The 25,386-nt window shown below is 42.5% G+C and overlaps 1 protein-coding gene across 2 annotated transcripts in view; it reads right to left on the minus strand.

Moving 5' to 3' along the window:
* Positions 1 to 24,003, minus strand: part of CHCHD3 (coiled-coil-helix-coiled-coil-helix domain containing 3) — a 292,530-nt gene extending 268,527 nt beyond the window's left edge. Inside the window, 2 exon segments of one of the 2 annotated variants that reach the window (NM_001035475.1) lie at positions 8,836 to 8,923; positions 23,771 to 24,003. In NM_001035475.1, coding sequence (NP_001030552.1) covers positions 8,836 to 8,923; positions 23,771 to 23,851 — 169 coding nt within the window. In that variant the 5' untranslated portion in view covers positions 23,852 to 24,003. 2 annotated transcript variants of the gene reach the window in all.
* Positions 24,004 to 25,386: the final 1,383 nt, after the last annotated feature.

A 25,386-nucleotide genomic window follows, 5' to 3' on the forward strand; every position in this document is an offset into this window, starting at 1 on the left:
TACCGGGAATGGGAGAAACTGTAAGACCTGAAAGCAGGAAAAGAAAATTCAGAGCAAGGTTCTACTGCTACTCACCACGTGCAGAGCAAGGCCTGCGGTGTCCCCTGCAGGATGAGAGCAACAATGGGGGTGAAGCAGCAAAAACATAAAGGTAAATAAGTCAAGTCCCACCGACAATGTCAATGTACAGGGGCTTTCAGCAGCTATCCAGCTACCACTGATACAGTGTGCAAGATGTTCTAACCACATCCGGCCTTGAAATAAGGAGACAGTTATCGTTACCACCCTGTAATTTCAAACTCCAATCATTTGACGCTGGCTAACTAAAACCTGTATTTCGATTAACCACTCAGTCAAGGGAACCAGGACATGCACAACCAGAATATTGTTTTAAGCATCCCACAGCAATTCCGTGAAAAAGTCTGAAGAGCCTTACCATAGTGATTCACGTGGGTTCCCAACACTTTTCAAGAAACACTCAAGTACAGTGACAGCTGTCAACCCAAAGCGTCAAGTAGCTCTAGGGGCAGATCAGGTCTAAACAGAGGACTTGAAAAGCACTTACTGTTCCCTGCTAGCACGGACCTGGCCTAACACAGAGCACTGGCCAGGCAATTCTGAACAAACCAGAGAGACAGGAAAGGGGAAAAGGAAGAAATGAAATGCCGGGTCAGACTTTACTTTTCTAAAATGTTTTCTTAGAGGAAAAACATTGTCATCAACAACAACAGTCTATTAATTCAGTTGACACATCGAAGGGTTGTGAATTAATTCCGAACACCTCTACTTGCAGTATGAATTTCAAATTCTCTCAGGCAATTTGTCTGAAGAAATCTGAGCCATCTAAACGACCCTCAAAGTCTATCAAATTCCAAGAAAGGCAAAAATACTATTAACCTAGTGTTTATTTTACCCCTGGCATATTAAATTAAAATTAAAAATAGTGATTTTACATATTATATGCCCTATACTTTAAAATTCCTTCAAGCTGCTTATACAACCAAGGTCTGCTATTTTCTTTCATAAACCCTGAGGTATGATTATAAAACAGTTTACAGTTGTTTTCTCTTTGCAGTTTATTGATTATTATTTACTATTATGAGTGATATTAATGATTCACTTGACTGTTATACCCAATAACAACACTTGTTCTATCAGAAAGTGCAATACACTATCCTTTTAGTGTTCAAGACCCACTGCAGAAAAAAAAAGAGGTTCTTCAAAACAGTTTCTCTTTTTCCTCAGGTCACTAAAGTTACATCCTTCCAGCTCCTGAGTTCTGTGACTGCAGGTCATAACTACATCTCTAATCTACAGAATGCAACACACGTTACCAAAAGAGCTGCTTATTTCTAGTCATGCAGGAACAGATAGGGAATTTCTGGCCCACTCGATTTCAAGCCACTTGGAAGAACGAGTGCAAAGTAAATTGTGCTACAGTAGAAGTATGGCAGGGGCCTCTGAGGATTTAATAAAAAGCAGCCAATGGTTAGTCTGTTAACTAAGAAATCAAAGGGCAGAAGTTCCAAGTCACAGAAAAACCACTGGAAGGTGTGACTCACTGATATTTCAAGACCTACTAAGCTTCTCTCTGCAATTTCTTTCTTCTTCTGCTACAGCTTTTGCTTTTCTGTGCAACTCCCCTATCAACCACCCCAAAATACCAGGGAATATACATTATAGTGTCAATGATCTGTTATACCTTTTTTAAAGTTTTCTATGCTTGCATCTTGGAGAAGACTCTTGAGAACCCTTTGGACTGCAAAGAGATCAAACCGGTCAATCCTAAAGGAAATCAACCTTGAATATTCATTGGAAGGACTGATGCTGAAGCCTCAATACTTGGTCCACCTGATGTGAAAAGCCAACTCATTGGAAAAGACCCTGATGCTGGGAAAGACTGAGAGCAGGAAGAGAAGGGGACAACAGAGGACAAGAAGGTTGGATGGCATCACCGACTCAATGGACATGAGTTTGGACAAACTCCAGCAGATGGTGAAGGACAGGGAAGCCTGGCATGCTGCAGTCCATGGGGGTCACAGAGTTGGGCACGACTGAGCAACTGAACAATAACAATGCTCACGTCTCAACTGCAAAATAGAGTGCTTATGTTTGTGCTGGTTTCTTAAAATACATACAACACAAACAGTGATGAATCCAGTGGCACAGGGGGAACGTGCCCTGGACCAGGGGAGAAACGACAGAAGTGTGAGCCTGCCACTAGACAGCCACGTGGCCTCAGTCACCAACTCCACCCAAACCCTCCTCTGCCTTCCTCACTTCCACCTCAACCACACAGCTGCTGTCTTCCCTGTCTTCAATTTCCAACTCATGTTCTACATTTTCCACTTGTACCATTTTACGTTCCCAGCTCACAAAGTTTACCTTCCACAGCCTCAAGTAGCTGAATATTCTTTCCTTTTTATTTTTTGCTATAAGGTCAGCTAAGGACAAATAAAAATGCTTATGAGGCTGCTTATTTTTTCAAGAAAATGAAACTGGGTTCATTTAGTGCTACAGTGGAAAACACGTTCTTACCATTTAGATTTCTTTGTTGAATATAAAAATATCAAGGAGAAAATCAGCACTGCATTTTTAGGCATAAATATGTTATTAATGACTGAGTATACTCGAAAAGCAGCAACTAATGCAATTTTCTAAACTTGTATCTTAAAATTAAATGCAGCAGCTCAGTAGCCACTAAACCCTATAGGATAAGATTAAACTTCTTCAGTTCCCCCCAACCTTCCCACCCATGAGAACCCCTACTGAAACCTCTTATCTGGTCTGAACTCTAGATCAGCACTGATTCTGCCGGGAACACCTTCAGCACCAATACCCCAACCCCTCTTATCCTCAGGGTCTGGCTCAAGTCCACTTCCCTGAATGGTCTGCCACCCAAGCTCTTGATCTTCTTTCTCTGAAGTCCTAAAGCACTTCCTAGACCTTTTATCTATTCTCTCTCACTTACATACTCATTAACCTCCTCCAAAATCTTAACTGAGCAGGTGAAGGGCACTACATTAGTGCTTATTCATTACACTATAATGTTAAACATGATTTGACGAAACTAACAGTTCCTCAAAGTCAAAGATCACCTCCCTGCTAACACCTGTTGACTAATGGAGTTCAACCATCCATTAAATGTAGATGGTTTATGGATTTCTTTTTAAGAACAGAATATACTGACTGAAGAATTTTATTTAAATCATAGCTTTAAATCAATAGTGTATACATTTCTTCCTTTTATAAATTGTTACTGGACACATTAAAAACAACAGCAGCAAAACAGTGCAGTGTCAAGACAGTGCCATCAACAAACTTTCACATATTAAAAGTTGGAAACCGAGACGTGGCAACCCCCTTCAGTTCTTGTAGCTCAAGTCAAAGGAGTAAGGGCAGCTCGTCACTGTGAACTCTCCCTACAATACTAGGTCTAAATGAGCCTTAAAGAGCTGTTTAAAAAGAACTAGGAGGGCCAGATGCTGGGAGAAAAACACATAGAACGTATAGACAAATCTGTTTCCCTAAATTGGCTGTTTCGTTTGGGCTGTGCTATTTCCTGCTTAAATTGGTTTCCTGCGATTTGTTATGGCTGCCAAATACTTAGTGATCTCAGTTATACACTTAAAGCAAATCAGCAAATCTTTCTTATTCTTCCCAATGACAAGAAAGGTACAGAGAACCTTGCACAGTGAGGATAAGAATACAAGTGAGCTCCTTTGTCTTTTTGCCCAGATTCATCCTTTTCATCTGGTTGCTAGCAGCTCAGGAAACCAACAAAGAGCCTCCTAGTATCATTCCTGCCTGTTTTTCTCATACTGACTTGGGGACAGGGTTTCCTCAGTATTAGGTGGGATCAAACATGAGAGGTCTGACCTCCCTATAAGCCAGAAAAACTAAAGGATCAAGGAGGACAGGGAAAAAAATCAATATCCAACACTGAAAAATGCAAGATGTTCATGAAAAGGTAACCCTTTAAGTCAGACATGACTTAGCGACTGAACAACAACAACAATCCCTTTACGTCAGTCTGAAAAAAATAATTTGCCCTGGTATGAAAAAAAGCCAATGTAGTTGAGATAGCACATAATGCAGCAGAGAACTTGAGGCAGCAAGGACACAGTTAAGTTCTTTAGAGCACGTTCATTTATTAAAGTGGCATCACAATCTGCTGTGTGTCACACAGTGTATTATTTTGCCTGAACAGCTTTACATGCAAATACTTACTGCAACGAGTCATTGTTCTGGTTCAAGGTTGGGCAGAAAATAGTTTCAGTAAAGTCTTTAGAGGAAATCACTTTCTTAACAGCATAAATTATATTCTCAAAACTATATATACAACAAAATTTAGTTTATTCACACATATGAATAGCCTAGAGGGCTGGTATAAATTAATAGTCCTGCAAGGAAGAAAGCATTTTAACAAACATTAAAAATTCAACTCACATTTAATATATAATTTACTTGACACTGAAAAATGCAGAAAAAGCTGGTGACATTTTTATCAATATTATTTTTGTAGACTTGAAAAATTATTTCATAACACATCTAAATTATAAATCTTAAGAAATCTATTATTGGGTATGAACTAAAACCCCAAATGAGAAAGAGAATATAAACTTTGAGGCTACTTACTTTTATAAACATATTTTTTAAATCTTAAGAAGAATAAATCTTTGCTAATTTGCACAATCATAGTCTAATTGCAACAGTATGTCAAATCTTAGCTTTTTTCTTGGGTTAGGTTGGCATGGGAAAGGGAAATATCCTTAAAGAGTTGGCACTATTAGCCTTGCTGAGCTTTTTTCACATCAAGGTGCAGACAGAAAAAGCAAGTGCTTGTATGGCAATATGAGGCTACGCACGTGTTCACCAACCTCTCTGAGCTAAGAAATCAGTTCCTCCAATACACTCATAACGCACAGGTTAGGAAGCTGTGCTGAAGACTGAGGTGAAGGCAGTACTCCCTGAAATATTTGCTAAAGCATCCATTTACCTGCAGCCCTGGGGAAGCTGGGATGTAGAAAATGCAGGAAACTAGATTCACAAACACAAAGAGCCATCTAGCTCCACTACCTCAGTCACCGCATCATTAAAACCATCTAATGAAGCGCGAAAACTCTAAAGCCGAGCAAGAGAACTTCCTGCAATGACCAAAGTGTCCTCTGCCTCACTGCCCAACACGGCGCCACGAGCCACAGGCAGTCACCAAGCGCGAAGAGATGAAGCCTTTATTTTACTTCATTTTCATTGGTTTTAACTTAAATATGAATAGCCACATGTGACAAGTGGCTACCACTGAGACAGTGTAGTTCTAGTCCAACCAACAAAACACAAGGTAGCATTCAGAGAGCTTTCAGTGCCCAGGATGCTCATGGACCAATGAGGTCATCAGTCACATCAAACGGAGAAATGGGACGGGATGGATCCCTCAGCACAGCCACAACTCATCACAAAGTCAGTGTGATGCTCCGCAAGGCCACACCATGAGCACTGATAGAAAGTCTTTCCACCTTCACCCGTTTGCTCAAAGTACCAGTTTAAGAAACCAAGCCAAGAAGGAAAACACTTTCTTCTCCTTCGACTCACTGCTAATGAGAGCCAACAAAGGGAAAACCTAGAAAAACCAAAAATCAAAAACAAAAAAAACCAAAAATCAGTTAGAAAAAGAAAGTGCTTTCTTAAACTCTAGCAGAACATCACTAAAAAGCACCTCTTTCCCTCGTTTCTCTCACATCCTTTTTACATATGAAGCAAGGCTTCATTCAAACTACAATAAAACAGTGCTTTACAGCATTTGCTCTGGAGTCAAATAGACTTGAAGTCAAATATTACCTCCACTACTCACCAGCTGTGTGACTTTGGGCAAGATAATTAATCACTTCAAGTCTCAAATTCCTCCCATGTAAAATGACTTAATATAGTACCTTCCTCATAGGGTTATACAGATTACATAAGACAGACACAAAGGATTTAACAGAGTACCTGGCACATAATAAACATTACTTATTCTCTTTCACTATTTCATCATCAGTGCATAGCATCATCCTATCTCCTTAACCCAGCACGTAAAAAAGAAATCAACCGAGAACAAAGCACATTTTAGATCAAATTCCAATTTTTAAAAATCCCCATGTATCAAAAGATGATTTTGGAAAAGCAGAAAGGGATCAGTCATGGTGTACCTCAGAAGCCAATAAAGCAATTCAAATTATTTTGTCAGTACATGGCGAATCACCACTGGGATGTGACATGAGCTGATCTATGTTTTTAAAGGCTACTGAGGCCTCTTGTGCATGGCAGAGCACACACGGAGGACAACAGTGGAAGTGGGGAGCCAGTTAAGAGGCTTCATCGAAAGACAAGATAAGAGATGGTGGTTATTTCGACTGGAGATGCAGCAGTGAAGACGGATGTGCGAAGACCATCTCCAAACCTATTTTGGAGATGGAGCTGATAAGATCAGCTAATGGTCTAATATAAGAATCAAAATGAAAAAAAAAAAAAGCAAACAAGGGTGAATCCCAGTGCCCTTTACTGGGAAAGATAAAGAGGAGAAGCAACTCTGAAGAACGGAAAGGTTTGCTTTGGATGTGTTAAGTTGAAGAAATCTAAGGGGCAGTTACCTGAGACGGCAGTTTCAGGGAGAAGTCAGGGCTAGAGACAGAGTTTTGAGAGGCAAGTACATAATGATTCAAAAGGCATGCAATTTGATGACGTTAGTGGAAATCAGCAAAGACTAGACTGAGAATGTAAGTAGTTCAGTTTAGTCACTCAATCTTGTCAGACTCTTTGCAACTCCATGAACTGCAGCACGCCAGGCCTCCCTGTCCATCATCAACCCCCGGAGTTTACTCAAACTCATGTCCATTGACTCTCTGATGCCATACAACCATCTCATCCTCTGTTGTCCCCTTCAATCTTTCCCAGCATCAGGGAAAGATTTTCCAATCAGCCAGTTCTTCAGATCAGGTAACCAAAGTATTGGAGTTTCAGCTTCAGCATCAGTCCTTCCAATGAATATTGAGGACTGATTTCCTTTAGGATGGACTGGTTGGATCTCCTTGCAGTCCAAGGGACTCTCAAGAGTCTTCTCCAATACCACAGTTTAAAAGAATCAATTCTTCAGCGTTCAGCTTTCTTTATAGTCCAACTCTCACATCCATACATGACCACTGGAAAAACCATACCTTTGACTAGATGGACCTTTGTTGGCAAAGTAATGTCTCTGCTTTTTAATATGCTGTCTAGGTTGGTCATAACTTTTCTTCCAAGGAAAGTCTTTTAATTTCATGGCTGCAGTCACCATCTGCAGTGATTTTGGAGCCCAAAAAAATTAATTCTGTCACTCTTTCCACTGTTTCCCCATCTATTTGCCATGAAGTGATGGGACCAGATGCCATGATCTTAGTTTTCTGAATGTTGAGTTTTAAGCCAACTTTTGGAGAATTCAAGTAAGGTAGAAGGAAAACCAAGAGTGTGGCCCAGAAGTCAAAGAAAGGGTTTCTGGCAGAGGGAGTGGCCACTTACTATTTAACCGTCATGAACTATGAACCCTTCTTAATGCTCCTACCAAACAAGAAGTTTTAAAAGGACAAGAACTATTTCTTATTCATCTCGGCACTTTCTGCTCTGAACACATCAGAAGTTCAACTTGTGGTTATCAATTTAATGATTAGTAAGAGGGTCACAAATGCTGCCAGGTGAGGCATTTGTGCAGGAGCTCATCTTTCTCAAGGTATTTCAGTCTGCAGCTAGATTTACCACCCAATACTTTCTAATAAATAATGAAAATTCTCATTTAGTTCACAATGAATCATCTCAACTACTTCCTCACTGTCATTTCACCAAAACACAGCATGTCCATCCATCAAATTTGGCAGCAACAAGAACAGTGCCAGACACAGAGCAGGTGCTCAGTAAGTATTAGGTGGATGAATCAATGGATGGGGGTAGGACAGAGGAAAGAAAAGCAATCTCTTATCCTCCAGGATCCACAGACAAAATAAGACAATAATCCTCCATGGATTTCGTTTAACATATTTTCATCAATAATTAAGACTCTGAAGGAATAAACTGCTTATAAACTTGAAGAAATCCATTACAAAGTAAAATCATTAGAGATATTTCACCATCTGGAAACAATAAATCAGTATTTTCTAAGTTCAATTTTTTAAATAAATATTTACTCCCAAACCTCTAATACCCCTTATACGTCATTCATTTTACACAAAAAACTAGGCAATAACCTTCCAAAGCCTAACAGAGGATCCAGGAGCTGGAAGAGAAAAAAAAAAAATTTCCCAAGACTGAAAGTAGATTCATTCTACCTTACAGCAAAGCATTTTAAAAGAAAGCCCAATATTAACCACTAACACAGCTGGCCTTCCGTAACTGCAAGTTCCACATCCACAGATGCCACCAACCACAGACTGAAATTATTCAGGGAGAAGGAAAAAAAACAATTCCGGAAAACCCAAAACACCCAAAACTTGAATCTGTCATGCCGGCAATTATTTCTATGGTATTTACAGCGTATTATATGTATCATAAATAATCTAAACAAGATTTAAACGATCAATATATGGGAGGATGTACATAGATTATAGGCAAATACTACCCGTCTTATATAAGGGACTTGAGCATCCATGGACTACGGTATTCAAGAGGGTCCCAGAACCAGTTCCCCATGAATACCAAAGGAAGACAATTCTCCTGTAAAAAGCATCCAAGTAACAAAAGACAGAGTGCAGGAGAACATGACTATCGAGTGAACTTTCACCACTTAGAAGTTTTTCTACTAAGAACTCAGAAATTCAAACTCTGAAATACCTGAGGCACCATAAGTACCAGAATACCGCTGAGACTTCGGGCCAGATGGAGAGGTTTCCTTCATACGATCAATCACATTTTCCGAAAGCTGAAAAGAGCAACATCAAAATAAAATCAATTATAAGAGAACAAGAAAGAAAACAGTACAACAGCATCCAAGTAAGCCAGTCATCCATGGCAATGTGTGTAACGAATGGCCTGAAGAAATCAGACTAAATCTGATCACTGTGAAACTAAAACCAAGAAGAGTGTTAAGATATCAAGATGCACCCCACAGCACTACTTCATTTCTTCTAATGCAATGCTCATTGCTCATTATAAATAACTCTTTCCCTCATTCTACACTGTGCACGAAATTGTAATCTCTGAGAAAATGTAAGCCATCAGAACTCCTCCAACTTTCTGCCCTCATCCTCCAAATTAATTTACACTTGCAGCAGGCCTTAGCGCCTTCCTTCCCTCCAGTCCCAAATGAAATGGTGTCCCTCCCACCCTCCCTCCGTTCAAGGCTAACCACAAACAATCCCTCTTTCAGTAGATTTCTTTATGCACCAACTCTGTGCCAGGAACTAGGCTAGACTTCAAGTATTCTAACAGTTGATTCTAACAATCAAGTTGCTTAAAGAGAAGAAACAGACCACCATGCATTTATATAATGTAAAGAATGTTACTTAAGTCAGTTGGCCTGTAATGGAAGGACAGACAGCACAATGGCCAGATGGGCAGGGCATCCAGCCAGGCTTTGGGAGCGGGGCTGGGCAGGAGGTTAAGAAGGATGAAGAGTACTTAGGAACAGAAGGAACAGGATAAGAGTACCATAAGAAGAGGGTATTAGGATTTCCCTGGTGGTCCAGTGGTTAAGGATCCACCTGCCGATGCAGGGGACATGGGTTCAATCCCTGGTCTGGGAAGATTCCACAAGCCACAGGGCAACTAAGCCCATGTGCCACAACTAGTAACAACTACTAAAGCCCGTGCTCCAGAGCCTAGAAGCCACAACTAATGAAGCCTGCGTGCCCTAAAGCCCGTGCTCATCTCCAAGAGAAGCCACCACAATGAGAAGTCCGAGCAATGCAACTAGAGAAAGCCTATGCACACCAACAAAGACCCAGAGCAGTCAAAAACAAATATTTTAAAAATTAAAAAGAAAGAAGAGGGTACCACATGAAGCTACCATTAAGCAGCAGGGCTTAACAGCAAGTGGAAATATCAAACAGGCAGTTGGCAAAAGCACGGAGGCAACGAGGAACACTCAGGCCATGAGCTTTGAGTCGTCAGCACCTCTAACCCCTGGGTATCATACCATCCTTTTATTATTTTCTTATCAGGCTTCCCTTGTGGCTCAGCTAATAAAGAATCCGCCTGCAATGTGAGAGACCTGGGTTCGATCCATGGGTTGGGAAGATCCCCTGGAGAAGGGAAAGGCTACCCACTCCAGTATTCTGGCCTGGACAATTCCATGGACTGTATAGTCCATGGGGTCGCAAAGAGTCGGACAGGACAGAGGGACTTTCACTTGTTTTATAGCACTTATCACTATCTGATACTTTGCTGTTTATTGCCTGTCTTGCTCACTAGAAACAAAGCTCCAGGAAAGCATGGATTTGGCGGTCCTGTCCAGTACTATACCCCAGAGCCTCAATAAGCTTGGTTAATTAGTGAATGGTTAAATAAATGAAACAATATGGATGAAGAAAAGAATGGCTGAAGCAGGAAGTTGAGGAGGGGGCTCAGTGAAACAGAAGGTGGAGAGGGAAATAAGATTCTGGATTTTGAAGACTCTTAGTAAATAAATCCTTCAAGTCAGGGGGTTGAACTTGATCCTGAGGGCAGCTAGGCACTACTGAAGGATTTTAAGCAGGGTAATGACACAATGAGACTTACATTTTAGAAAGATCACTCTAGCTACAGTGTGAAGAACAGATTGGAGGGGGATGAGAACAGAAGCAGGAGGACCCCTGAAGGAGGCTAAAGGACCAATTAAGAAGCTATTAAGCATATGTCCACACAAAGACTCGCACAAGAATGTGCAGAGCAGCACTATTCATAACAGCAAAAGTGGAAACAATATCCATCTTCTGGTGAATGGATAAACAAAACATTATATGGCCATACAATGGACAAGGATTCATCAATAAAAAGAAGTGACATTCTGAAATAAGCTACAATAAGGACAGACCTAAAAAACAGTTAAGGAAGCCAGGCACAAAAGGCCACATACTGTATAATTTCATTTACCTGAAATGCTCAGAAAAGGGAACTCTATACAGATGGAAAATATCTTAGGTAAGTGGTTGCCTAAGGCTGGAATGAGAATGGAGATTAACTGGAAATGGGCATGAGAGATTTTATTGGGGTGATGAAAATGTTCTAAAACCGGAAAGTACTGATGGTTGCACAATTCTGTAAATTCATTAGAAAGTGCTATACACAGAAAACAGGTGACTTTTATTATATGTAAATTACACCACAATAAAGTTGTTTAAAAAAAAAAGTTAACCTTCACCAAGTGCTTATTAGGTGCCAGGCACTGATGTTAAACCAAGTATTTGGCTCATTTAATCCTCCACAATCCTATGAGATACTTTTATCATGTCCATTGTATAGGTGAGGAGACTGAAGCAAAGCCAGATTAAATAACTTGTGCTAGATCTTACAGGCTGTCAATAATGAAGCCAGGACTCAAATCCAGGAAGTCTGAGAATCAAGGTCACACTCAGATATCCCCTTCACTGCCAGACTCACTGTCTGACTAGATGAGGGTGAAGCAGAAATCATCAAAAAGGTTTACAGGTCAAGTAACGGGGAGAAACAACCCCACCCCTTACCCCCCAACCCCACCATACACCACCACTACATCCTCAGGGACCTTCTTCCAGTTTCTACTTCCTTAACACTCCAATGACTGACTTGTAACCCAATACCAGGCAAAAGTCACCACAGATCAAATAAATAACCTTCTATATTTATACAGGCTTCCCAGGTGGCACCAGTAGTAAAGAATCTACCTACCAATGCAGGAGACACAAGAGAAGTGGGCTGAAGGCGGGCATGGTAACCCACTCTACTATTCTTGCCTGGAGAATCCCATGGACAGAGGACCCTGGTGGGCTACAGTCTATGGGGTAGCAAGCAGTGAGCCACAACTGAGCAAGATATTTATATAAATAAACATCTTTTATATTTACAAAGCACCTAATTTATGACTTATCTTTAGCATCACTCCCGGCTTCCAGAAACGCAGCCCCCAGCCCCCACGCCACTTTTCCAACATCCCCTTCCTGCTGGTCCTAGGACTCTGCCTGAGTCTCCTCTCTTCTGCAGGCTTCCCCCTCCCTTGTGTTGTTGTTTAGTCCCTAAGTCAAGTCTGATTCTTTGTGACCCCATGGACTGCAGCCCACCAGGCTCCTCTATCCATGGCATTTCCCAAGCAAGGATACTGAAGTGGGTTGCCATTTCCTTCTCCAGGGGAATCTTCCCAACCCAGAGATGGAACCCACATCTCCTGCTCGGCAGGCGGATTCTTACCACTGAGCCACCTGGGAAGTCCTCCCCTGCTGCTGCTGCTGCTGCTGCTGCTAAGTCGCTTCAGTCGTGTCCGACTCTGTGCGACCCCATGGACGGCAGCCCACCAGGCTTCCCCCGTCCCTGGGATTCTCCAGGCAAGAACACTGGAGTGGGTTGCCATTTCCTTCTCCAATGCATGAAAGTGAAAAGTGAAAATGAAGTCGCTCAGTCGTGTCCGACTCTAGCGATTCCACGGACTGCAGCCCACCAGGCTCCTCCGTCCATGGGATTTTCCAGGCAAGAGTACTGGAGTGGGGTTAGTCCTCCCCTGCCCACCCTTATATGCTAGAGGGCTCCACATTCTGTTTTTTGCCTTGATTTCTTCTCACTCCACGTGCTCTTGGTGGTACTCTCATTCACTCCCCTGATGTTTTATTAATAACTGCTGTTGATTGATTAATGAATTCTAAACCCATTATCTCCAGTCCAAGACCTGTATCCCAAAAGGCAGACCTAAACACCGAGTTGCCTAATGGACACCTCTCCGGGGACAGACCACAAGCACCGCCAACCCAACATGTCCCAGGCTGAATTCACATTTGCCAAAAAAGACCTCTGTGTCCTCTTGCTTTCCTTATCTCATTCATGACACCACCTCCACCCAGCTTCCTAAATCAAAACTCAGGAGTTCTCGACTCTTCCCTCTCCCTCATTCTCTGAGCCATGACCTCCTCAACCCCTAAACAGCTAATGAATTTGCCGTCCCTTCTCCCATCCTGTTTCCCCTGCCCTAATTCATGGCATCCTCAATATCCCTCCTAAAATACAAATGATTATGGTAATTCTCACTTCAAGTCCTTCAACAGCTACCTCTCTTGACAAGAAAGGCCAAATTTTTCTGCATGGCATTCAAGACTCCCTCTTCTTTTGGTTATGGCCTCATTCTCCAACCGCAACTTCCATGGCTTTTCCCTCAGCACTTCATAAGCTGTTCTCTACCCACACTGGCCACTCGCTGCCATCTCTTTGCCTTTATTTTTGCCTACAATGCCTTCACACCTTGGGACAGAACTGCCTTTCAAACTTCAGCTCAAAACATCCGCAAGTCATCCCACGCCAACTCTGCCTACCCAACAGGAAGGACCCCTCCTGTGCCGCCCACGGGTACCTCGCACAAACGTCCAGTGCTCCAGTGACAGAACAAGCGTCTGCCTTTCCACAACACTGTGAGCGCCTACGCTGGAGAGTCGCCCAACAAGGCTGACTAGGCCGAGCACTAACGGAGGCCCTTGGGAAACATCAATGAACACGAAACGGTCTGTAGCTGAACAGTTACTTGTATCTCAGGACCCAAATCAGAACGGAGGTGAGACAGCAAAGGGAAAGTCGACAGCTCAAAAGCTGTGATCTTTGAAGGAGAAACCATGACTCCTTTCTCAGAAGAGAAGCAGAAGTTAGGAAGGACAGTGCCCACAGACTCGGCTTCTCTATCAACTGACAGCCACGGAGACTGCTGCCTCAACTTATCTGCAAAGCTGAGCTACTTCATAGGAAGAACTCCTTAAGACTGACCCCAATCCTCTCAACTCACAGGTGAGCAAAAGAGAGATTCTAAGTGCTATCCAGCTACTGGTAGCATCAGGACCAGCAACCAGTAACCCCATTCTCTCGTCCCATGCTTTCTCTGCTGCTAAATAATACACTCCTTATCCCACACATGTATCACTTCCTCGTGAGGAAATAAAATGAGGCTTATTAAGTTTTGGAATCTTAAAGCTATATTTATGGATATATAATTTGAAGTTTACTCAATATAATGTAATGTACTAATACATAATATACAATGTACTGTATTAACATAGCATGCTGTAATATATATTTTATATTACGTACCATATTACTACATATTATCCTCTAATACATCTACTATGTTACATATGTAATATAATTTATGTGCTTAAAGCTAATATCAGATCAGATCAGTCGCTCAGTCGTGTCCAACTCTTTGCAACCCCATGAATCGCGGCATGCCAGGCCTCCCTGTCCATCACAAACTCCTGGAGTTCACTCAGACTCATGTCCATCGAGTCAATGATGCAATCCAGCCATCTCATCCTTTGTCGTCCCCTTCTCCTCCTGCCCCCAATCCCTCCCAGCATCAGAGTCTTTTCCAATGAGTCAGCTCTTCGCATGAGGTGGCCAAAGTACTGGAGTTTCAGCTTTAGCATCATTCCTTCCAAAGAAATCCCAGGGCTCACCTCCTTCAGAATGGACTGGTTGGATCTCCTTGCAGTCCAAGGGACTCTCAAGAGTCTTCTCCAACACCACAGTTTAAAAGCATCAATTCTTCGGTGCTCAGGTTTCTTCACAGTCCAACTCTCACATCCATACATGACCACAGGAAAAACCATAGCCTTGACTAGACAAACCTTTGTTGGCAAAGTAATGTCTCTGCTTTTAAATATGCTATCTAGGTTGGTCATAACTTTCCTTCCAAGGAGTAAGCGTCTTTTAATTTCATGGCTGCAGTCACCATCTGCAGTGATTTTGGAGCCCAGAAAAATAAAGTCTGACACTGTTTCCCCATCTATTTCCCATGAAGTGATGAGACCGGATGCCATGATCTTCGTTTTCTGAATGTTGAGATTTAAGCCAACTTTTTCACTCTCCACTTTCTTGTGAGCTAATTTGACATATATGATTTTATACCTTACAAAACGATGGCCCAAAATAAAGGAAGAAGCACTGGTCACTGACTAGCTATATAACCCCTCAATGGGCCTCCCTTTCCTCATCTGGAAACTAGGAAAGTAACACCTAGCCCCGGAGTTACCGAGGAGGAAGGGTTCCAAGATGCAATGCAAATAACTGATACAGCTCCAGCCACCAGGACTTCAGCAGCCCACTTATCTCAGTTCACTCTCATCAGCTGCACCAAGTTCATATGGGGATCCTTCTCTACGTGGTACGTGAAGACAAGGCCTGCATGAGTCCTGGTCTGACTAAAGGTGCCCATCTATCCCTATCTATGGAATGTGAAGTCAAGTGGGCCTTAGAAAGCATCACTACGAACAAAGCTAGTGGAGGTGATGGCATTCCAGTTGATCTATTTCAAATCCTGAAAGATGATACTGTGAAAGTGCTGCACTCAATATGCCAGCAAATTTGGAAAACTCAGCAGTGGCCACAGGACCGGAAAAAGTCAGTTCTCATTCCAATCCCAAAGAAAGGCAATGCCAAAGAATGCTCAAACTACGGCACAATTGCACTCATCTCACATGCTAGGAAAGTAATGCTCAAAATTCTCCAAGCCAGGCTTCAGCAATACGTGAACCATGAACTTCCAGATGTTCAAACTGGTTTTAGAAAAGGCAGAGGAACCAGAGATCAAATTGCCAACATCCGCTGGATCATGGAAAAAGCAAGAGAGTTCCATAAAAACATCTATTTCTGCTTTGACTATGCCAAAGCCTTTGACTGTGTGGATCACAATAAACTGTGGAAAATTCTGAAAGAGATGGGAATACCAGACCACCTGACCTTCCTCTTGAGAAACCTATATGCAGGTCAGGAAGCAACAGTTAGAACTGGACATGGAACAACAGACTGCTTCCAAATAGGAAAAGGAGTACGTCAAGACTGTATATTGTCACCCTGCTTATTTAACTTCTATGCAGAGTACATCATGAGAAACGCTGGGCTGAAGAAGCACAAGTTGGAATCAAGATTGCCGGGAGAAATATCAATAACCTCAGATATGCAGATGACACCACCCTTATGGCAGAAAGTGAAGAGGAACTAAAGAGCCTCTTGATGAAGGTCAAAGAGGAGAGTGAAAAAGTTGGCTTAAAGCTCAACATTGAGAAAATGAAGATCATGGCATCTGGTCCCATCACTTCATGGCAAATAGATGGGGAAACAGTGGAAACAGTGTCAGACTTTATTTTTCTGGGCTCCAAATCACTGCAGATGGTGACTGCAGCCATGAAATTAAGAGACGCTTACTCCTTGGAAGGAAAGTTATGACCAACCTAGATAGCATATTCAAAAGCAGAGATATTACTTTGCCAACAAAGGTCCGTCTAGTCAAGGCTATGGTTTTTCCTGTGGTCATGTATGGATGTGAGAGTTGGACTGTGAAGAAACCTGAGCGCTGAAGAATTGATGCTTTTGAACTGTGGTGTTGGAGAAGACTCTTGAGAGTCCCTTGGACTGCAAGGAGATCCAACCAGTCCATCCTAAAGGAGACCAGTCCTGGGTGTTCATTGGAAGGACTGATGCTGAAGCTGAAACTCCAATACCTTGGCCACCTCATGTGAAGAGTTAACTCATTGGAAAAGACCCTGATGCTGGGAGGGATTGGGGGTAAGAGAAGAAGGGGACAACAGAGGATGAGATGGCTGGATGGCATCACCGACTCGATGGACATGAGTTTGAGTGAACTCCAGGAGTTGGTGATGGACAGGGAGGCCCAGTGTGCTGTGATTCATGGGGTCGCAAAGAGTCAGACACGACTGAGCGACTGAACTGAACTGATGCTCTTTGCATTAAAAGTACAATGTCTCCTTCAACCTAAACATTACTTCTTATTTTATTGGTAACTTTTATTTATGTGGTTTATCTGATGCCTCAAAACTTGCTGCTGCTACTAAGTCGCTTCAGTCGTGTCCAACTCTGTGGGACCCCACAGATGGCAGCCCACCAGGCTCCCCTGTCCCCGGGATTCTCCAGGCAAGAACTGAAGTGGGTTGCCATTTCCTTTTCCAATGCATGAAAGTGAAAGTGAAGTCGCTCAGTCTTAGCGACCCCATGGACTGCAGCCTACCAGGCTCCTCCATCCATGAGATTTTCCAGCCAAGAGTACTGGAGTGGACTGCCATTGCCTTCTCCGCAAAACTTGCTACTTAATGTCAAATTCAATCAGTTCAAAGGATTTCCCAATAAGGTCTTTGGTCATACTTCAGTAAATTTATAAGTATGTCATTCAAGGGTACACAATTCATTTTTTAAGTCGATAAATATGTTGTAAGGTTGCCTTGAGAGTCTACCTATTTTTTTTTGTTCTTAGAATTACTCATACATGTTTTCAGAAGTCTTTCCAAAGGAGCGCCCATGGCACCTTACAGTTGCGTCTCTGCTTACTCCAAGCCTGATCTACCGTCTCCCCAGTCTGGTCACAACTAGGCTGATGGAAGGCAACAGCCAGGCTATCCTTTGTATTTCAAACTGATACCCGCTGAGCTGACACCCCAGCTTCAATAATGAGTTCAGGCCTCGCACTCACCTGATCTCTGTTAACTGGGGACTCACTTGCTAAGCAGCTGACAAGGTTTAGAGATGCTAGCCTGTTATACAATCTGCAGCTAGAGAACAACTCTTCTCTGTGAGGCAAACTGACCCTGATGCTGCTAAGTCACTTCAGTCGTGTCCAACTCTGTGCTACCCCATAGACGGCAGCCCACCAGGCTCCCCTGTCCCCGGGATTCTCCAGGCAAGAACACTGGAGTGGGTTGCCATTTCCTTCTCCAATGCAAAAAAGTGAAAAGTGAAACTGAAGTCGCTCAGTCGTGTCCGATTCTTCGTGACCCCATGGACTGCAGCCTACCAGGCTCCTCCATCCATGGGATTTTCCAGGCAAGAGTACTGGAGTGGGGTGCCATCGCCTTCTCCAAAACCAACCCTAGAAGGGGTCAAAGGTAAAACGTAAGCTTCTGCAAGAGCTGGACAACCAGCCTCTGTATAAGCAGCAACTTCTTTAGGAAGCATCTTTCCTTAAATAGGATACCTCTTTTAGAAAAGCTTTTTCCTGTTTAAATATCCATACCTGCCATACCTGGTTTCCAGACGATCTCTGGAATCTCCATCAAGGCAAATACCAAGTGCAATTTACAGAAATTATTTGTGGTAAAGAAGAGTGACAGAAACCCCTCACCCACCCACCCACATTAATGCTAGAACTATGCCCTGAGGTCCATGGATTCAGAAGTCTATGGATTAATTTCTCAATTGTATGCAAAATTTTCTGCTTATTGCATTATTATGTGCAGAGTCCAAAGCCTACAGATTTACGGTAGTCTGTGAACTGAAAGTTAAGAACCCCTGTTCTATTGGGGCTTCCCTGGTGACTCAGATACTAAAGAATCTGCCTGCAGTGCAGGAGACCCGGGTTCTACAATTAGTGAGAACCAAAGAATGGGGCCTGCCAACAGAGCTGAATTCCGTTCACTGACTTATCTGCCCTATTCTCTACTACTCCTAAAGGTGTAGTTAAGTAAACAAGGCTTGCCAAGTCATGGTCCATACTACTCCCCACACCAACATGTGCTCGACAGAAGAGGAAAAGTTGTGGGTCATCTTCCATAGTCTTCCCACTCATCTCTTCCCACCCACCTTCATTGGTCTTATCTAAAATTAGAACACACCACTCATCAACCCAGAATCTAGTATTTTCTCAGAAACAAGAGACTGGGACAGACAAAGATCAAGTCTTTCTACTTCCAAGGAACAGAGTCAAGGGGGAGGAGAACTCCCTGTAAGTTCCCCCTAAGACGTCAAGATAGGTACCACATGAGACAGAAATGAATGCGACCCACAGCCCCATAATAGTTTTTCTCAACTTCTTCCAGGTGCTGCTTGTCAAAATGATTAAAAGACTCAGACTCATTTTTCTCACTTGGTCCTCTTTCCATGCAGCATAGGTCATTTCCTTTTCAACTACCATTTCAAGACTTCAAAAACTGCCACTAGTATTTGAAAGAAATTACTCCTAAATACTTACTTAAGGGGGAATATATTCCATACTACAAACACATATATATAAAATGTAACTTTCAGCTCGTGTCTGTAGTTCATCACTCATATTCTTTGCCTTTGTTATCAGCGGAAATCATGAACTTCTCCTCTCTGTATAAAATCCTAGAAAGCTTAGCATGGTAATATATATACCCAAGGGATTCACAGAACCTAAAGTGGAAAGGGGCCAATCATTTACCTGATAACATTCCTCAACCATCCCAGTGACAGACGGGATTTGCTGACTCTGTTAATGGACCCTCTGTAGGATCCTTAACCACATCCCATGTGAAGTAATCTCTTCATGCAGGGGCTCTTAACTCTAAGTCTTCCCAAAGCATGAGCTGTGTTCCACATTAGCATCCCTGCTACCGTAACTGGCTCCTATGAATTTCAGCTTGCAACTTCAAGGCAAGTTGCAGAGATTAGTTTATGCCTGGGAAGCATGATAAATATTACTCTGAAAATGATACTTATTGAAGTTGACATTTGCTCTGGAAGAGTTCACTCACAGCTTTGATGTTTCAGATAAACTTGTGCAAGATTGAGTGGAAGGCACACTTTCCAAACAGGCTCAGCAGGTGCCCAGAAAAATCCTATTAACCACATGCAATATGAGTAATCAAAACGCTTGGTCTTTCGATCACAAGAAATTTAGTTTAGACTTGGAAAGGAGGACAAGGCAAAAGGGTGGCCTTTCATCCAATCCATGAGTTCAGATTCAAAGCTGGAGTCAGGTGTAAGAACACAGGTTATTTTATGGAAGGGGGGAGAGGGAGTTGTTGACTGGTGAGAATTAAGGGAAAGAAAAAACCAGGACCCTACAAATAACCGTGAAAATAGCACATGGTGGGTGAGAAGACACTTCAAACTCAACATTTTAGGTAGGTCCTTTAATCGCCAGCTGATGAGGACCTCAGCAAGAAAAATCTGGAAAAACATGATCTATTAATAAATGCAGCCTAGTTACTAAAAGCCTTATGTCTGCTTACTCAATATGACTCCTCGTACATTAAGATAAATGAAGATGAAATTACTATCCTTATCAGTGGAACACAAAATTGGTTTTCCAGCAGCGACTGAGTCTGCTGCACTGCTGGCACACTCTTATTATTTTTATTTCAAAAATTAAAGTTTTATTGTTATGAAAAAGGGTAACTACAGGTGATATGGTCACAGTGGTCCAAAAGAAAATGCTCTAAACACAGAAGCAGTGGGTGCGGAAAAGTGGTGTGCACCGAAGTAAGGGGAAAGTATCAGAGAAACAAGTTATTCTCTTAGCAAGAAACTAACAAAAGGTGTCTAAAGTGGGCAAGATGTGGTAAAGCCCAAAACCACTGGAGAGAAACACATGTAGGAATTAAACAGTGTTTAGGGGAACGCATTTTTTAAAAAATTTCTACTGGAGAGCAGCTGATTTACTGTGTTGTGTTAGCTTCTGCCGCACAGCACAGTGAATCAGAGCGATATATACACATACATCCACTCTTGTTTTTCTCAGATTCTTTTCCCGCACAGGCCGTTACAGAATATTGAGTACAGTTCCCTGTGCTGTACAATAGGTTCTCACTAGTTATTTATTTTACATATAGTAGTGTGCATATGTGGCAAACTCTTACTCTTCTGAGTAAAAGCATAAATGTTGGTCAACTGGGAAAATCTGGAACGTGTTCAGCAGCCAAGCTGAACTAACCTATCTGCAATTCAATACTGAAGTTTGGGCCTCATGAGCACCATGTTTCAATCAACTGAGCTAAAACAGTAGCTCTCTCATGGGAAATAAGAAGTGCTGCAAGCTAAAATATATATATATATCAGTTTAAAAACATCTAGAAAACACACAGACAAAAAAATCACACAGGCAATCAGTTGTAGAACCCAGGAGTCCCTTCCCCAGTCCATATCCCTTTAGGTATACCTGTGGGAACACAATATGCTCTTATTTTTTAATCTATTGATTATTATTCAGTTCATGTAAGGTTACACATCCATCTCCTTGCCCAGCTCCAAAAACAATTACTACTCATGTGCATAGTGAACACCCTCAGAGTACCAGACCCTGCCAGATGCTTACATGCGTGCTCAGCCATTCAGTCATGTCCGACTCTTTGTGACCCCATGGACTGTAGCCCGCCAGGTTCCTCTGTCCATGGGATTCTCCAGCCAAGCATACTAGAGTGGGTTACCATCCTCTTCTCCAGAGGATCTTACAACCCAGGGGTTGAACCCGGGTCTCCTGTTTGAGCCACCAGGGACGCTTACGTACATCAAATTCTCAAAAGCAGTGTCTGAATTCATAAGTACTGCAAGTATGCTGCACACAGCTGCTGAGAAGCACACCTGGCACCACACTAAGGTTTGCCTGGTTCCAAAGAACATGCTCTTACCACTGGACTCTCAAAGCGTCTTACAACATGAGATGTAGAAGGAACCCTATCATTTTAATAACAACTACCTTTTATTAAAAATCTACAATGTGCTTTAAATACTTCATCTTCTTAGCACAATCAAGAGATGATACTCCCCTTTGGCGATCCAGGAATATAATCAGGGAAGTGACCTGTCCAAGAATGCAGACCAGAACATGCCTAATTAACTTAACTGAGGTCTGTTCAACAACTAACTGATGTTCTTTTGACCACGACCTCAAAGAAATCAGAATGATACCTAAGTACTCAACAAGTCAACAGCACACTACTTTTAGGGGAAAGTGCAAGAGGCTGAGCATGGCTACAAGAAACTCACAGTGCCGCCAGACGCACAAAATTTCAGAATTAGAAGAGATGAGAGGCTACAGGTGTACTCAAACCCCACCACTTTGCAGGTGAGAAAACTGAAGCTCAGAGATCGAAAATCATCCTTGAAAAAGAATTTGAAGCAACAGGGAGAACGCTGCAAGGGCAATCCAGGTGAAGGGTATAAACTGAAGCAAAGCAAAGCACAGAGGTCACAGGGAGCATTATGTGCTTGAATTAGAACAGTATAAAATGTACTCCATGAGAAAGAAAAAGGAAATAAAAGAATATTTCCACCAAATTGAACAGCCGAAGGACATAGCTTTTTTCCTATACAGTTTTTTTAAAAGGGGCTTTAAGAAAATCTCTCCATTTAATCTAACCTCAAACTTTCTTCATACTTAACATATTTAACCTTGTCTAATACTTGACGTGAATCTCTGTGCTGTAGCCCAATTCTCTCTTAATTTTGTTTGCTGCCATCGCTGTGCCTGTACTAAAGCATGAGAACATGAACTTATACATTTTTCTAGCCAACTGCCTTCTCAACCCAAACTTACTTTTCTTCTTCTTACTTTTCTTCTTCACCCTCTGGCGTGTAACACTCAAAGCTTCTGAAGGCAAGATTAATCAAGTCTCCGCATAAAACTCAGAGCCTACAGAAATTTTTATTTTAAAGAGTACCAACTAAACCTCAACAGTGCAAAGAATGCTGCCTCAGACATCTTATTACAAAATGCGGTACCACCATTCATTAATGCAAGGAAATGCTGGCCACAGACCAAAAGTTGAGCTCAACAGTCTGTTTTCATAAAGAAAACTTTAACAAATTCTTCAAGGTAACAGCTGCAAAGTAAAAAAGTTTTTTAACATTTCAAATATTTAAGAAGTTTTAATTCCTCATCATCAATGCTAAAAAGAATTTACACATTTACTTACACTGGTTGTGTAGTACAGAGGAAGGAAAACAGAATAAAACTTTCTGGGGTCAAACTGCTTTATCTACTAGGTTCAGTCATCATACTTCAAAAACCTGAGGCTGCTAATTCAGGTGCGGTGGAGGGTGTGTTGATGAAGTGAGTGCTGGTATACTGACACCCTAGAGAAAAATCAAGCTTTCAGTTTATGTATGAAGCATGAGCAGGGGCATTTAAAATTTTTCTCCAACGTCTCGGTCAAAACAAACTGTACTGCTCCTAATGACATGAAAACTTGCAAACCTATCTCAAGTCCTATGAGGCCGGCAGACGTTAGTCTAGAAGCCACTGGGCCTAGTCCAAAATTTGGGCACAACAGGCCACAAGAGGAGGCGTCTGAGAAAGACAAGATATCAAGCGAAAGTGAAGAAGGGAGAAGCCAGAAGTCACCTGAAGCAAGGCAGAAAAGTCTAAGGTGTGGGTGGGTGGGTGTTGGGGGAATGGGGACTTGTCAGTGGAAGAGTATTCAACAACAGACACTACATAAAGAGTTCCTTAAAACGCCAAGTTCATCCTAAGAGAGGTCATGTGAGCAGGGAAAAAGCAGGGTTTGAATTCTGAATCCAGAAGACAAGCCCATTTCACAGGTGGGTACAGTGAGGCAGGGGTTTCAATTAAAGTCCCAGAACTACTAAGCAATACAGTCTAAACTGGTCTTTGAGCCCTTACAAGGTCTAAATCAACCTGGCATCCCCCAGTCGCCCCAGCACAGTGTTCAGCACTTGGCACACAGCAGGAAGTATCTCTGAATAGATGTCCCAAGTCTTGAGAAACTTCAACCTTCTTTGCAAGGAACTCAGCTTTGGGCCGAACAACACTTTGGTGGCAGAACTGGGGGAAAGTAGGCCGAGCAGAACCTGGAAAGGCAAGAGATACGGGGTTCGAGTCGGAATGCTGGCCCTCCGCCCGCCCACTGTCACTCACCCGGATGCCCTTCACCACGGTGATGTTCTCATTCTCGTCCGCCTCGAAGGTGACCCGACGAGTGCTGGCCGTCCCGCCCATGGCTTCGGCTACTGACCCCGCCGAGACCTAGCACGGACCCACAGGCACCACAGGTCCCACGGGCACACACGTGTGTGGACGGGCCCAGACTCCTGTCTTGCACAGCGGGAGCAAGGCCACGACCCCAAGAGGCAAGGAGAAGGCGCCGTCCTGAGCTCCCGCCTCCTCCGGTCACGTGACACAACAACACTTGACTCCAATTGGTCAAAGATACGAACTGCCCGCCTCTACAAGGCAGGGGCTCTCGGATTGGTTAGCGCAGACCCGGATGCTATGACAACAGGTGGTTACTGACAAGGTTTCCGGAGCCCCTGGGTATAGTGGGAATTGTATTCTCGATCTGGCGCGATGGGTGCTGGAACTTTTCTCGCCTTCATATTTTGAGGTCCAGAGGAGTATGGCTTTCTGGGAGTTGTAGTCTTGGCTGCAGAAAAGGCGTGAAACTGGGGGAACTGTCAAGGAAGTTCTCTCATCCCAACAAAGCACGCTTTAAGGGTAGTATTCTATCCTTAAAGATACCCTTAAAGTTTAGACTACCAAGTTAAAAGATACAATCTCTTTCGAAAGGGAACTCACGGTTTAAAGAGTGAGCTGCACTCTCCTAATAGAGCCTTTCCTATTTTCCTATACACAAATATATGAGGCAGAATGTTCTTTATTTCAGTCTTAACCAGTCAAAGCAAAACAAAACAAAGCACACGACTGCATTTGGCCTACGGCTTTATTTTGTAAACTAGTTTTTATTTCTTTTTTATGAAAAATAAAATTTTAAATATTATGGTTTCCAAAGCTGCATATAAGAAAACAGAGAAAACTATTTGCATCAAGCATGCAGAGCGTTCACTTTTGTCTCCTTCCACTTCGGTTACGTAAGCTAGTTATATCATAATAGGATCAGGCAGAAAAAAGTGATTGTCAAAGATAGTATTAATATGAATTAGTGCAGTAATTAAAACTATATCTGACAAAGTTGAGTTTTCCTTTGGAAAGTTTCTAAATCAGTATTTCACCTCTACAGGACACATAAATAATGCTTATGTTACCTAAATACATATTTAAAATTTAGTTTTTGCAAATATTCTATGACATATATAAGTTTACCCATAGGACCTTAGGCTTACAGAGGTGTATGTATTCTCTTTAGAAATTAGGTTAGTGATGATACTCTTCAGGTAGTCTCTTACAACATTAAAGTCAGCCAGTCACAACACAGCATGACATCCTCTTCTTTCAAGTTCAGTTCACTTCAGTCACTAAGTCATGTCAGGCTCTTTGCGACCCCGTGGACTGCAGCACACCAGGCATCTCTGTCCATCACTATCTCCCTGAGTTTCCTCAAAGTCATGTCCATTGAGTTGGTGATGCCATCCAACCATCTCACCCTCTGTCGTTCCCATCTCCTCCCACCTTCAATCTTTCCCAGCATCAGGGTCTTTTGCATCAGGTGGCCAAAGTATCGGAGTTTCAGCTTCAATATCAGTCCTTCCAATAAATACTCAGGACTGATCTCCTTTAGGATTTGATCTCCTTGCAGT

Source organism: Bos taurus, chromosome 4, assembly GCF_002263795.3.
Source record: "Bos taurus isolate L1 Dominette 01449 registration number 42190680 breed Hereford chromosome 4, ARS-UCD2.0, whole genome shotgun sequence".
Lineage (NCBI taxonomy): Eukaryota > Metazoa > Chordata > Mammalia > Artiodactyla > Bovidae > Bos > Bos taurus.